This window comes from Odocoileus virginianus, chromosome 2 (genome assembly GCF_023699985.2).
Source record: "Odocoileus virginianus isolate 20LAN1187 ecotype Illinois chromosome 2, Ovbor_1.2, whole genome shotgun sequence".
Taxonomy (NCBI): domain Eukaryota; kingdom Metazoa; phylum Chordata; class Mammalia; order Artiodactyla; family Cervidae; genus Odocoileus; species Odocoileus virginianus.
In genome coordinates, this window is record NC_069675.1 from 36,101,333 (window position 1) to 36,117,237 (window position 15,905).

The window sequence follows — 15,905 nt, forward strand, 5'->3', positions numbered from 1 at the left end:
CTGTCCTTTATTGTGCCAAAATCTTTGCATGAAATGTTCCCTTGGTATCTCTAATTTTCTTGAAGAGATCTCTAGTCTTTCCCATTCTATTGTTTTCCTCTATTTCTTTGCACGGATTGCTGAGGAAGGCTTTCTTATCTCTCCTTGCTATTCTTTGGAACTCTGCATTCAAATGGGTATATCTTTCCTTTTCTCCTTTGCTTTTCGATTCTCTTTTCACAGCTATTTGTAAGGCCTCCTCAGACAGCCATTTTGCCTTTTTGCATTTTTCTTGGGGATGGTCTTGATCACTGTCTCCTGTAAAATGTCACGAACCTCCATCCATAGTTCTTCAGGCACTCTGTCTATCAGATCTAGTCCCTTAAATCTATTTCTCACTTCCACTGTATAATCATTAGAGATTTGATTTATGTCATACCTGAATGGTCTAGTGGTTTTTCCCTACTTTCTTCAACTTAAGTCTGAATTTGGCAAGAAGGAATTCATGATCTGAGCCATAGTCAGCCTCTGGTCTTGTTTTTGCTGACTGTATAGAGCTTCTCCATCTTTGGCTGCAAAGAATATAATCGATCTCTTTTTGGTGTGGACCATCTGGTGATGTCCATGTGTAGAGTCTTCTCTTGTGTTGTTGGAATAGGGTGTTTGCTATGACCAGTACATTCTCTTGGCAGAACTCTATTAGCCTTTGCCCTGCTTCATTCCATACTCCAAGGCCAAATTTGCCTGTTACTCCAGGTGTTTCTTGACTTCCTTCTTTTGCATTCCAGTTCCCTATAATGAAAAGGACATCTTTTTTGGTATTACTTCTAGAAGGTCTTGTAGGTCTTCATAGACCAATTCAACTTCAGTTTCTTCAGCATTACTGGTCAGGGCATAGACTTGGATTACTGATATTGAATGGTTTGCCTTGGAAACAAACAGAGATCATTCTGTAGTTTTTGAGATTGCACCCAAGTACTACATTCCAGACTCTTCTGTTGACTATGATGGCTACTCCATTTCTTCTAAGGGATTCTTGTGCACAGTAGTAGATATAATGGTCATCTGAGTTAAATTCACCCATTCCAGTCCATTTTAGTTTGCTGATTCCTAAAATGTCGATGTTCACTCTTGCCATCTCCTGTTTGACCACTTCCAATTTACTTGATTCATTTACCTGACATTCCATGTTCCTATGCAGTATTGCTCCTAAAGCATCAGACCTTGCTTCCATCACCAGTCACATTTGTTTTGGCTCCATCTCTTCACTCTTTCTGGAGTCATTTCTCCACTGATCTCTAGTAGCATATTGGGCACCTACTGATCTGGGGAGTTCATCTTTCAGTGTCCTATCTTTTTGCCTTTTCATACTGTTCATGGGGTTCTCAAGGCAGGAATACTAAAATGGTTTGCCATTCCCTTCTCCAGTGGACCACATTTTGGAGTTAGAACTCTCCACCATGACATGTCCATCTTAGGTGGCCCTACATGGCATGGCTCTTAGTTTCACTGAGTTAGACAAGGCTGTGGTCCATGTGATTAGATTGGTTTTCTGTGATTGTGGTTTTCATTCTGTCTGCCCTCTGATGGAAAAGGATAAGAGGCTTATGAAAGCTTCCTGAAGGGATAGACTGACTGAGGGGGATACTGGGTCTTGTTCTGATGGGCAGGGCCATGCTCAGTAAATCTTTAATCCAATTTTATCTTGATGGGTGGAGCTGTGTTCCCTCCCTGCTATTTACCTGGGGCATCACCTAGACACCATCTTAACCTTCCAGGAACAAAGTTTGGGTTTTTTTCCTTCTCCTTTCTGCTGTCTTAGGTAACCCCACCCTTGCATGAGCCCTTAGTCACAAGCTGTAGAAGCAGTATCAGTACCCATAAGACGGTGGGAATTGACATGGGCCTGGGCCACTTATTCATGAAGCTTACTTGGGTGCTCTGGGCCTGACTGAGCACGATCTTGGTCATACTTGATTTTGGATGGACTCTTCTGAGCCCATCTGACCTTGTGACTTGGTGAGTCTGTCAGAATACAGTTTCATGATGAGCATTTCTAGTTACAGTCTTTGATACTCCATGGGTAAATACTCCATCTTTAGCAGAACCCAATAGCTGTTTTTCAAATGCTATACATTTGTTATACAAATGTTGTCTGTTACAAGTGACAGGTGATCTACTATTATATCTCTGGGTAGTCCCATGCCAACTGAACACAGTTAGAGGGTAAATCAAGAACTATGGTTTCTAAACGAGAAAACAATTTGAAAAAGAATAGATTCATGTATATGTATAGCTGAATCACTTTGCTGTACACCTGAAACTAACACAACATTGTTAATCAGTTGTACTCCAACATAAAATAATTAAAAAAAACATAGTTTGATAAAGGCATGTAACCACAGTCACTCTACCAGACAAGCCATCAAGACCAAAAGAAATACAAGTAAGAAGACTCTAAAATGGGTGATAGAGAAGAAAAATAACCAGTATCAATTAATATGGATGAATCTCAAAGTAATTATAAGTGAAAGAAGCCAGACCAAGGGAAAAAAAGAATATACAATGTGTGATTTCAAAATATATATATATATATATGTATGTATATATATATATATATATAATTTTAGGAAATGAAAACAAAACTAGGATAATATAAAGTAGATCAGTGGTTATCTAGAGATGGGAAGGAGGGTAAAATGATGTGGTAGAAGGAAAGAAGAGGCATTACAAAGGGACAAAAGGAAACATTTGAGAGTCGTGGATATATTTAGTATCTTGATTGTGCTGATAATTTCAAGCATGCATGCATATGACAAAACAGGGTTTCTCTGGTGGCTCAGCAGTAAAGAATCTGCCTGCAATGCAGGAGACTCAGGTTTGATCCCTAAGTTGGGAAGATCCCCTAGAGAAGAAAATGGCAACTCACTCTAGTATTCTTGCCTGGGAAATCCCATGGACAGAGGAGCCTGGCGGGCTACAGTCTATGAAATCACAAAGTCAGACACGAATGAGTGACTAAACAACAACAACAATACGTATGTCAATACTTGTCAAATTACCCACCTTAAACATGAGCAGCCTACTGTGTATCAATTATATCTCCATAATGCTGTTTTTAAACAACTCATCAAATTGTACACTTTAAATACATATAGGTTATTATATATAAACTATATCTCAATAAAGCTGTAAAAATGCAAATTACAGCCCTAGGAACTAATAACAAGGGCTATAATTCATCCTGCTCACCCTCCTCTTATAAGTTTCCCCAAGAATTATCAGCACAGAATCCTAGAGGAGCTGTGCCTGGATGGAGCAAACTTAATGTGAAAAGCAAATAGATCTGTATTATACAAATGGTTGACTAAGGCAGATGCTGTTTTGGTGTCCTGCCCAAATCCTCCTTACTGAGTCAGCATATCCTTCCCCAGCTGCTCTGGGTATTGGCTGCCAGTGGCTCACAGGTGCTTGCCTTCCATAAGGGATTACCCAGGGCTAGTGGGAGCCACCATGCCCAGAAAGTTATGTATTCTCACGCTATCCAGGCAGTCCACAGCCCTTGACTAACTGATGGAGAAGCAGGGAAGCCTGGCCCCTTCCCGCAAGTGAGAACAGCTCTGTGATGTGCTTGATGCTTCAGAGGCATCCCTCCACAATGAGCTCAATACTTGCCTGAGGTCACATCCTTGCTTGGCTCTTTGCATTTCCCTATTCTGCTTCACTCAGTCCCTTACAGGTTTTTCTTGAGAAGTCATCCTTCACAAACACCCAAATTCCTGTCTTAGGCTTTGGTTCCAGGGAACCCAATCCAAGGGAACCCTGGTACAAGTCTGCCAATTTGTGCCAAGACTCAACTCCAAGCTACCTCCTGCCTGTGCTTGCTGTATGTTCTTTCAAATGTTACCTTGGTTCACATCCCTCCTGCTTGTAAGTTTTCTCTTGGGCTTATCCTTTACATGTATCCACAGCCTGTCTGAAATAAAGTTATCCCTCTGGGCAGCATGATATGATCAACCCTTTTCTATCCTTACTGATCAACTTCCATACTCCAATAACTGGTCACAAATCATCTTGTCAATTGCCCTGAGGCAACTCCTGGCCTGAGCTCATTGTGACTAGGCCTTATTACTCCATCCATGAATGCTTAGTAAATACTTTTCGATAAATTGCAATAGAGATCTGAAATAAATGTTCAAATAATGTACTGATAAGAAAACCATTAAAATTTTGAGAACTTTTTATGCTTTATCAAGCAAATGCTTGATAAATGCTTTATCAAGCAAATTTCAAAATTAAGTTAAAAGCATAACTTTGCTTACCTTTCCTGGGTGACCCAGTTGATGACTAAGTCTAAACGTTTTTCAGACAATCCACACTTGATTCCTTCCAGAGTTAGCACTGCATCAACAGGATGTCTAAAAGCATGACTTATGCTAAAGACAGACTCAAAAAATAAGAGTAACGGGGAAGGTTTTCCTCTAATTTTTCCAATAGCTACAAAGAGAAGAAAAGGTTTTCAGTCAAATACTTTTAAGTAATAATTTACTTTTCTTACTTCACATTCTTATTTTCATCTCATATCATTTTCTAAAAATTTTAATCTAAAGTTATATATTAACATTTGTAATTTTTAACTAATGCTTGTGGATTAAACTTTATATTTTGGAAAATGGACAGGGAAGTCAGGTGTGCTGCAGTCCATGGGGTTACAAAGAGTTGGATATGACTTAGCAACTGAAAAACAACAACAACAACTAAATAGCATATGCTATGTGAAAACCAAGGCAGAGATTAGAGAGATGGGTCTACAAGTCAAGGAATGCCAAAGATTGCTGACTTAAAAGTTATGAGAGCAGCATGGAATGGAAATCTATTCAGAGCCTCCAGAAGGAGGTGAGAGATGGGAATTCCCTAGTGGTCCAGTGGTTAGGTCTCAGTGCTCTCACTGCTGTGGGCCCAGGTTCAATCCCTGGTCAGGGAACTAGGATCTCACTTAATGTCTTACTTAATATTTTGTGATTCTACGAAACACTCAGTAAGTTATCACCAATCTAGTTTTGGTGAATTTCTTAGAGTAAGATCCACATACCTAGTAAATGAGTAAAAGTTGGCTGTTTTTCAATTTCACTGGTAATTATACTATTTAAGCATTAATTGCAAGCACTGATTTTTACTGAAACTTGCAATCTATAATTTGAGTAGACCAAGACAAAGGGAGAAGAGAAAGAAACTCAGGAATATACCAATATCACTTAAAAATTTTATCACTTTTAACTTATACTAAGTTGAGAGCACATCCAAAGAAAGTGTTCCTAGTTACTTGTAAGATGTCTCAAAATTTCTGAGTAAAAATTGAACATTTCAATGTTAAAAAAAAAACAAAACACTAAAACCTATAAAACACTGTTAAATTTTTTTAAAAACCTAAAAACAAAAATGGAGAGATAGACCATGTTTATGGATTCACTGGGTCATAAAATTCAGTATTGTTCACTGTCTATTCTCCCCATGTTGAACTATAGATTCAATGCAATTTCTAGTAGATTTTTTTTTCTTAGAAATTTACAAGCTGACTTCAAAAATTTAAACAGAAATATATAAAAGACCTAAAATAGCCAAACCAAATTTGATAAAGAAGAATAGAGTTTGAAGACTAACACAATCTAATTTCCAGACTTACTATAAAGTTACATTAATCAAGACAGTGTAGTACAAGCTTCAAGATAAACAGATCAATGAAACAGAATAGACAATCAGTTGATTGTCACAAAGGTACAAAGGTAAATGAGCAGAGAAAGTCTTTTTAAATAAATTATCCCGGAATAACTAGATAGCTATCAGCAAAAAAATAAACTTTGAAAAAAAAACTTTAACCCATACCTCTCATCATACATAAAACTTAACGCAAACTGGATCATAGACCTAAATGTAAACCTAAAATTATAAAATCCTTAGGGGGAAAAATAGAAGAAAAATCCCTGCAGAGTAGACATAGATTTCTTAGGTGCTACACTAAATTCTTAATCCGTAAAAAAAAAATCATAAATTAGATTTCAACATAATGAACAACTTCTACTCTAAGAAAGACACTGTTAAGAAAATGACAAGCCACAAATTGGTAGAAAATATCTGATAAAGCATTTCTATTCACGGAATAGAACACTACTCAGCAATGAAAAAGAATAAATTATTGATAGATGCAATAACATGGATGAATTCCAAAATAATTATGCTCAGTGCAAGAAATCAGTCAAGCATGAGACAAGTGCTAGGGGCTGGTGCACTGGGATGAACCAGGGGGATGGGATGGAGAGGGAGGTGAGAGGGGGGTTCAGGATGGGGAACACATGTAAATCCATGGCTGATTCATGTCAGTGTATGGCAAAAACCACTACAATACTGTAAAGTAATTAGCCTCCAACTAATAAAAATAAATGGAAAAAAAAAGAAATCAGTCAAAAAAGCATACCTACTAAATTTCTTGTAGTGCATTTGGCTGTCTTATAGAATAGGGCAAAAGTGAAGAAAAACGATAGTGGACCACCGCCCTAAAAAGGCTGTCAATAATTTCAAGACAATTTCTCCTGCCCAAGGGAACAGTAAATTTGTAGCCTCTATTTTCAATTGAATCTGGAGAGTGCATGAATACTATTACAATAGCCATCTCCAAAGATAACTGCATACTTATGCAGGAAAGGTCCCAAGTGTGGAGTGAAAAGAGCAAGATGAATATCTCTGGAAGCATCTGTGGAAGCTACATGCACCCCCCATACACACATACACACTGCACATACATACACTGTATTAGTTTCCTAGACTTCCTGTAACAAATCACCACATACTGGGTGCCTTTAAAAAAACAACAGAAATTAATTTTCTTACTGTTTCTGAAATAAACTAGAAAATATAAACAAAAGAATTTTACACCTAAACTTTTTTGTTTTGTTTTTTTGTTTTTCAGTCTTTATTTTTATGTTGCTCTGTGATTTCAGATTATGGTTTGTGGTATACTGTGTAATAAGTAATTTTAAAATTGATCATTAGAACATCTTATTTCTAGGAATATTAGAAGTCTGTTGTAAAGAACTGAACTAAGACTGGTTATTCCAGTTAGATAAGCAGTTCCTGTTTGTGGAGTTTAGTAGATTAAAAAAAAAAAAGGATACCTACATTATAACTCATTTATATGAAATTCTAGAAAATGCAAACTAATCTTTGGTGATTGATAGCAGATAAGTAGTTGCCTGGGGACTGGAGAGAAGCCATGTGAGAGAGACCAGTGACGGGGAGGGGAGTAGTGGGAAAGAGGTATCAGTTCAGTTCAGTTCAGTTGCTCAGTCATGTCCAACTCTTCGCAACCCCATGGACTGCAGCACACCATGCTTCCCTGTCCTTCACCAACTCCTGGAGCTTGCTCAAACTCATGTCCATTGAGTCGGTGATGCCATCCAACCACCTCATCCTCTGTCATCCCCTTCTCCTCTCGCCTTCAATCTTTCCCAGCTTCAGGGTTTTTTCCAGTGAGTCAGTTTTTTGCAACAGGTGACCAAAGTATTGGAATTTCAGCTTCAGCATCAGTCCTTCCAATGAATATTCAGGACTGATTTCTTTTAGGATGGACTGGTTGGATCTCCTTGTAGTCCAAGGGATTCTCAAGAGTCTTCTCCAACACCACAGTTCATTTCTTCGATGCTTACCTTTCTTTATGGTCCAACTCTCACATCCACACAGGGCCACTGGACAAACCAAAGCTTTGACTAGATGGACCTTTGTTGGCAAAGTAATGTCTCTGCTTTTTAACATGCTATCTAAGTTGGTCATAACTTTTCTTCCAAAGAGCAAGTGTCTTTTAATTTCATGGCTGTGGTCACCATCTGCAGTGATTTTGGAGCCCCCAAAAATAATGTTTCTCACTGTTTCCATTGTCTCCCCATTGATTTGCCATGAAGTGATGGGACCAGATGCCATGATCTTAGTTTTTTGAATGCTGAGTTTTAGGCCAGATTTTTCACTCTCCTCTTTCATCAAGAGGCTCTTTAGTTCTTCTTCACTTTCTGCCATAAGGGTGGTGTCATCTGCATACTTGAGGTTATTGATATTTCTCCCGGCAATCTTGTTTCCAGCTTTTACTTCATCCAGCCCGGCATTTCCCACGATGTACTCTGCACATAAGTTAAATAAGCAGGATGACAATATACAGCCTTGACCTACCCCTTTCCCAATTTGGAATCAGTCTGTTGTTCCATGTCCAGTTCTAACTGTTGCTTCTTGACCTGCATACAGATTTCTCAGGAGGCAGGTCAGGTGGTCTGGTATTCCCATCTCTTTGAGAATTTTCCGCAGTTTATTGTGATCCACACAGTCAAAGGTTTTGGCATAGTCAATAAGGCAGAAGTAGGTGTTTTTCTGGAACTCTCTTGCTTTTTCAATGATCCAATGGATGTTGGGAATTTGATCTCTGGTTCCTCTGCCTTTTCCAAATCCAGCTTGAACATCTGGAAACTCATGGTTCACGTACTGTTAAAGCCTGGCTTGGAGAATTTTGAGCATTACTTTGCTAGTGTGTGTGAGATGAGTGCAATTGTGCGGTAGTTTGAACATTCTTTGTCATTGCCTTTCTTAGGGATTGGAATGAAAACTGACCTTTTCCAGTCCTGTGGCCACTGCTGAGTTTTCCAAATTTGCTGGCATATTGAGTGCAACACTTTCAACAGCATCATCTTTTAGGATTTGAAATAGGATTACATCACCTCCACTAGCTTTGTTCGTAGTGATGCTTCCTAAGGCCCACTTGACTTCACATTCCAGGATGTCTGGCTCTAGGTGAGTGTGATCTTTTTTGTATAGCTCTTCTGTGTATTCTTGTCACCTCTTCTTAATATCTTCTGCTTCTGTTAGGTCCATAACACTTCTGTCCTTTATTGTGCCCATCTTTGCATGAAATGTTCCCTTGGTATCTCTAATTTTCTTGAAGAGATCTCTAGTCTTTCCCATTCTATTGTTTTCCTCTATTTGCATTGATTGCTGAGGAAGGCTTTCTTATCTCTCCTTGCTATTCTTTGGAACTCTGCATTCAAATGGGTATATCTTTCCTTTTCTCCTTTGCCTTTAGCTTCTCTTCTTTTCTCAGCTATTTGTAAGGCCTCCTCAGACAACCATTTTGCTTTTTTGCGTTTCTTTTCTTGGGGATGATCTTGATCACTGCCTCCTGTACAATGTCACGAACCTCCATCCATACTTCTACAGGCACTCTATCATATCTAATCCCTTGAATATATTTGTCACTTCCACTGTATAATCGTTAAGGGATATGATTTAGAGAGGGATCACTGAGGACAAAGAGGGAACTTCTGGAGGATACATATGTCAAAAGCTAACAAACTGTACACTTTAACAATGTACAATTTATTGAATGTATGTTGACTCGGTACAACAAAGCTGCTTTTAAAGGAAGTGGAGCAAACCTGACAAAATATTAACATTTTTAAGCTTGATAGTGAATTGTTATTGTTCAGTTGTTAAGCTGTTTCTGACTCTTTGGGACCCCATGAACTGCAGCACACCAGGCTTCCCTGTCCTTCGCTATTCCCGAGAGTTTGCTCAAACTCATGTCCATTGAGTCGGTGATGCCATCCAACCATCTCACCCTCTGCTGCCCTCTTCTCCTCTTGCCCTCAATCCTTGCTGTTATTCATACTTTTCTGTACACTTGAAACATTTCATAACTTAATTTGGAAAATCTAATCAAACTCCTTAATGTTATAGGTAAGGAAACTGAATAAATGATAGATATAGGGCTGGAGCCTACATCTTATTTCCCAGTTCAATACTCATACCATTCTATCAGGGGGAAAAAAAATATAATTAGCATATATATGTAAGATTCAGAGAGAAATGCTTACCCTTAAATTTATTCACTGTCCCAATGTTGTGAAGAATTCTTCTAGGACCATTCACTGCAAAATAAACTGCCTTTTCATATTCCCCAAGTGAGATTAATTCATTGAACCTACAGTCATGCATTTCATTATATAATAGTATACAAAAAAAGTAAAGAAAACTGATTAGAAATGTCTGATACAAATTAAACATAGTAGTATAGTAATACAAAAAAAGCACCTCTGATAAACTACAACTAGATCCATTTACTCTATAAGATATTCTTTCACTCCCTTCCCTAATATTATTTTTTGTAGCTTCAGAAGAAGATTCTTACCTGCCAGGTGACTTGAACCTGATTATGTACCTTATTCTTATAGTACTTAGAACAATCCATAGGAAATGGAAAGAACTTCACTGAATTTATAATGAGCTCAGATTTTTTTTTTTCCTCTCATATCATCTCCAGAAGAGGGGAACCAGGGGAAAGAAGGGCAATCTGCTTAGAGGCTCAATGTAGAGTAAATATTAATTGAATTTAAAGGCTGCCAAAGCGGAAAATCAAGAGGAGTCCTTGGTATTCAGAAGCATAAGTTGTTCCACCAGTAATCAGACTCCTGACTGAATGTGAGACTGAATGAAAGAAGAAAAGATAATAGTTCAGAGAGCTTAAGCTTCTACTCCTCTTCCTAGGGCAAAATGTCTCCAGCTCAACCCTTACCTGACTATTAATAAAATTATGCCAAATAGGATTTAAAGAGTGTTGCAAATGAATGTGGAACCTCAGAAGAGGAAAAACACCAAAGTAATATTAAGCAAAATACATAAAACTTTTATCCTCGGGGTTTTTCTCTCACATCTGAAGCTGGGAGACTTAGAGAAGCATAGAGCATGAGAAAACAATCCAGGCTTTGGGGCCCCTCAAAATGATCTTTACCCCGTCTTTATATCATATCAACAGGCAAATCAACAAGAGAAAACTGTTTAACATAGAAGACTAGGAATTTTACATATATTCATTACAGATTGGCCTCATAGCCTATGAATTAACCTCTTAAAGACTTATGGGGGTGGGAAGGAGATTCAAGAGGGAGGGGACAAACATATATTTATGGCTGATTCATGCTGTTTTATGGCAGAAACCAACACAACATTGTAAAGCAATTATCCTCCAATTTAAAAAATTTTTTAAAAAGAATAAAGTCAGACCTCTTTAAGCATTTACTATACACTATATAATAATTTAACACATATTAGAGAGAAATATGCCTTCCTAATATGTCATAGGATACAAATGAGGAAAAGAAGGATTAAATTGGCTTGGATAATCTGATTCAAGAAGATGTTCCTGGGCTTCCCTGGTGGTCCAGTGGTTAAGAATCCACCTGTTAACGCAGGGGACATGAGTTCGATCCCTGATCTAGGAGGATCCAACATGTCGAGGGCCAACGAGGCCCACACACCACAACTGCTGCAGTGCGAGTGCGCAAAGCCCACGTGCCCTAGGGCCTGTCTGCACAGCAGGAGAAGCCACGGGAATGAGAAGCCCACGCACCACGACGAAGAGCAGCCCCAGCTCTCTGCAACTAGAGGAAGCCCACACACGGCGACAAACACCCAACTGATGCAGGCAGAAATAAACAGACAAATAGAAGAAGATGCTCTCAAAAACATTCTGTAAGATCAGGTCAATGGTTAGGGAATACAAGAAAAACATAAATAAAACTTAACACTATAGTCCAGCTGTACCTCCCATAAAATCTGAGACCATCAATCTGGTATATATTTTCATAAAGAATCTATATTCTAAAAATTCTAGTTTATTTTCTAATTTGTCTACTAGAGTTGCATTTAAAAAATACAAAAACTAGAGACTACAGCTCAAAAAGATGCTAAAAAATGCTAAATATTGAGTAAGCATTTAAGTATTAAATAAATGCTATAATAGCTTAAGGAAGATCAAAGCTTTTAAAATATTTGCCTTTCAATGAAGTACAGCAAAATTTCAGTTTCTTTTGCCTTGCTTGGGTCTTCTTCAAGTAGTTCTTCAACAATGCCTTGTTTATCTGTAAATATTAACAGCATCATGATACTTAAGGTTATCAATCAATAAAAACAACAAACATAAATGTTTAATACCAACAATCTAATGCTATAGTTCTAACAGTATCAACCTCTTCCTAAACTGAATGGCCTCCCCATCTCTTGCTTCCTTATTTTCAGGTAGATTTTCAGATATTCTCTCCCTGGCTAACCAAGTTTACTCTTTACAGATTATCTGCCAACTGCTGAAGGAAGAAGCCCATAGGGTAACAGAGCCCTAACAAAAGTAAGTACATTTTTAAAACTCAGCCTAGGAAAATCCCCATTCTTCAGTTTTCAAGGGGAAACAAAATGTTTTCCATTATTTATGATACTTAAAAAATACAGATCATCTACCGTGTAAATCTTTACTTTTCTGAATGTTCTCCACGATGTCTTGAAATGATCTGCTCCTATCAGATTTTACCCACAAAGTAAGTGCTTGTGAAATAACCTGCAGTCTTTGATGACTATAAAGATAAAAAAAACATTAATGACATACTGAACCTAAAATCAAATAGTGGAATATTAAAATCAACACAAATAAAAGCTTCAAACTTTTAAAACATAGATGCAACTTTCATACCTAAACTGTAATTCATTGTTCAAATTTTCAGTTGAATCTCGCCGTTCTAATACCACAGTCATTTCCTCATCTAAATCTGCCTTCCTCTGAATGGGTACATATTTTTTGGACATAAGTTCTTCAATTTCTGCGTATTTACCTTCAAGATGTTTCAAGTATTTAGTGAGAGCATCCAAACTGACGGATTCTTGGAGAGTCATGCCTAAGGGAAAGGGAACAAATCAAACAAGACAAGCCGTATGCAGGACGCCTGTGCTCAAAGGGCAAGTCTTAGTATTAATAAAACAGGTCAGATGGTTGTCTGTGTTAAGAAATAATTAAATGGCAGCACGAACTTGTAGATTACTGAACATTAGCACACATTTCTAAATGGCTGGAAGTTTTAAACAAATCATCACTGAAGACTTAATGAAGGGACTTTGCTGGTGGTCCAATGGTTAAGAATCTGCCAGCAAATGTAGGGGACACAGGTTTGATCTCTGGTCTGGGAAGATTCCACATGCTAACAACTGGAATTTCTCACAAATATTTTAAACAAAATACTGTACCTGGGATAGGTTTTAAAGGCTCTTTGTAGCAAGTACAATGTTGTTCTTCTTTTGTGTCATACTTTGCCCTGACTTGTTTCATTTCATTTATCTGCAATTGAATCTTTGAGGAATTATTTTCAATAAGTCCCATCCTGAAAATCAGAAAGGCTTTTTTAATATGTTTCTTTCAACTATTTAATTATACCATTCAAAGTAAAACAGGTTAAATTATTACTTTAATTTAGCTAATTATCATTTTGTACCATTATCAATGTGGGTGAAAGTTTACAAAACAATGCCTAAGAAGTTAACTAACTTCATAAGTGAGAAACCATTCTCTTTCAAAGCATCAATAAAATCTTATACTGACCATGATTTGTAACCTCACTGGAAATTTGTAAATGTTAAATAGAATAATCTGGCCACAAAGTACTAAGTCCATTCCATTTAGTTAAAAATTACCTTTGCAATTTAAAAATCATTTTTGTTAAGTAATCATATTAGTTTCCTGTGGCTGCTATCACAAAATACCACAAACTTGGTGGCTTAAAACAACAGAAATCTGTTCTTTCATAGTTCTGGAGCCCAGAAGTCCAATATTATTAGGTTGGTGCAAATGTAATTGCTGTTTCAGACCATGAATTTTAAATCATTACAACTAGGCTCAAACACATTTCTTAATCAAAATAGGAACCAATTACAATCAACACATTTTTGTCAATGAGAAATGTTCGTTTATTTCTGTAGTGTAAAAATCTGTGTTTTGGGATTCAATGAACTTTTGGAAAGCATTTTCTGCATCCTACTGGTTGTGGAAGCATTTTCCCTGCAAAAGGTTGTTGAGATGCTTAAAGAAGTGGTAGTTGGTTGGTGAGAGGTCAGGTGAATATGGCGGATGAGGCAAAATTTTGTAGCCCAATTCCTTTAACTTTTGAAGTGCTGGTTGTGTGATGTACAGTCAGACATGGTTGTGGAGAAGAATCAGTCCTTTTCTGTTGACCAATGCTGGCTTCAGCCGTTCTTGGTGCATCTCATGAATTTACTGAGCATACTTCTCAGATGTAATGGTTTCGCTGGGATTCAGAAAGCTGTAGTGGGTCTGACAGGCAGCAGACCACCAGTGATCATGACATTTTTTGGTGCAAGTTTGGCTTTGGCAAGTGCTTTGGAGTTTCTCGTCCGACCACTGAGCTGGTCATTGCCACGTGTCGTATATTAGTAAAATCCACTTTTTGTCACACATCACAATCCAATCAAAAAATGGTCCATTGTTGTAGTAGAAAATAAAAGAAGACACTTCAAAACGACAATTTTTTTGATTTACGGTCAGCTCATGAGGCACCCACTTATCAAGTTTTTTCACCTTTCCAATTTGCTTCAAATGCCCAACAACCATAGAATGGTCAACGTTGAGTTCTTTGGCAACTTCTCATGCAGCTGTTCATGTGGTCAGCTTTAAAGAAGGCTCTCAAGTGATCCTGGTCAACTTCCAATGGCCGGCCACCATGCTCCTCACCTTCAAGGCTCTCATTTCCTTTGCAAAAACTTCTTGAACCACCACTGCACTGTATGTTTGTTAGTACATCCTGGGCCAAAAGCACTGTTGATGCTGTGAGTTGTCTGCACTGTTTTACAGCCAATTTTGAACTCAAGTAAGAAAATCACCTGAATTTTTAGTCTAAAATCATTTCCATAGTCTAAAATAAATATAAAATAAACAGCAAGCAATGTCATTAGCTTTCCATAGTCTAAAATAAATATAAAATAAACAGCAAGCAATGTCATTAGCAAAAAAACACAAAGTGAGAAATGCACATTAAAATGATGTGTAACATAACCACATTTATTTAAGAATGTATTCCAATATCAAACAGCAAATTTCAACAATGCAAAAACAACAGTTACTTTTGCACCAACCTAATGGTGGCTCAGAGGGTAAAGTGTTTGCCTGCAATGCGGGAGACCTGGGTTCGATCCCTGGGTCAGGAAGATCCCTAGAGAAGGAAATGGCAACCCACTCCAGTATTTTTGCCTGGAGAATCCCATGGACGGAGGAGCCTGGTGGGCTACAGTCCATGGGGTCGCAAAGAGTCAGACATGACTGAGTGACTTCACTTTCACTTTTAATAGTATTACTGGGTCAAAATTTGTTATTTTGAGTTCATGCTTCCTCTAGAAGCTCTAGGGGAGAATCAATTCTTTGCCTCTTCCAACTTTTGAGGGCAGGCAACCGGCCTTCAGTGGCTGCATACTTCAGTCTCTACCTCCGAGGTCATGACACCTTCTCCCCAAGTGTGTCTGTGACAATGCTCCCTCTTACCACTCTGTTATAAGGACACCTGCGATGGGATTTAGGGTCCACCCGGCTAATCCAATATAATTTCCTTGGGGCAAGATCCTTGATGTAATCCTTAATTACATTAATGTAATCATAATGTAATCATATCTGCAAAGACCCTTTTTATAAATAAAGTAACATGTCCAGGTTCTCAGGACTAGAACCTATTTCTTTGGGGACCATTATTTAGCCTACTCCATTAATTTTGATCCTAGAGCTAGAGGAATGACAGCACTCTGAGATAAAACTGAGTTCATCCACAAATGGTAATTTTAAAAACCAGGAAATAGATAAAAACTTCTTTAAACCATTATTTGAAATTTACTTCCTGGTTTATCACCAATACTTTGGCCCAGGAAAGAAATAATAGATTAAAATCGGCTAGATACATAAGTGTTACAGGGTTTTTGGCAATTAAAAACAAGTTTGTCAGGGCTTCCCTGGTTGCTCATACAATAAAAACAAGTTTGTCAGTAGATAACTGCTATCCAGTCTCAGTATTATACAG

The 15,905-nt window shown here is 37.8% G+C and overlaps 1 protein-coding gene across 7 annotated transcripts in view; it reads right to left on the reverse strand.

Moving 5' to 3' along the window:
- Positions 1-15,905, reverse strand: part of CLHC1 (clathrin heavy chain linker domain containing 1) — a 38,114-nt gene that overhangs the window by 13,109 nt on the left and 9,100 nt on the right. For 6 of the 7 annotated variants that reach the window (XM_020915106.2, XM_020915109.2, XM_020915105.2 and 3 more), the window contains 6 exons: positions 13,078-13,211; positions 12,530-12,731; positions 12,301-12,413; positions 11,843-11,927; positions 9,885-9,991; positions 4,302-4,476 (listed from right to left, as the gene is read on the reverse strand). In XM_020915106.2, coding sequence (XP_020770765.1) covers positions 4,302-4,476; positions 9,885-9,991; positions 11,843-11,927; positions 12,301-12,413; positions 12,530-12,731; positions 13,078-13,211 — 816 coding nt within the window. The remainder of the gene's footprint in view (positions 1-4,301; positions 4,477-9,884; positions 9,992-11,842; positions 11,928-12,300; positions 12,414-12,529; positions 12,732-13,077; positions 13,212-15,905) is intronic. The other variant, XM_020915110.2, reaches the window with a different exon arrangement.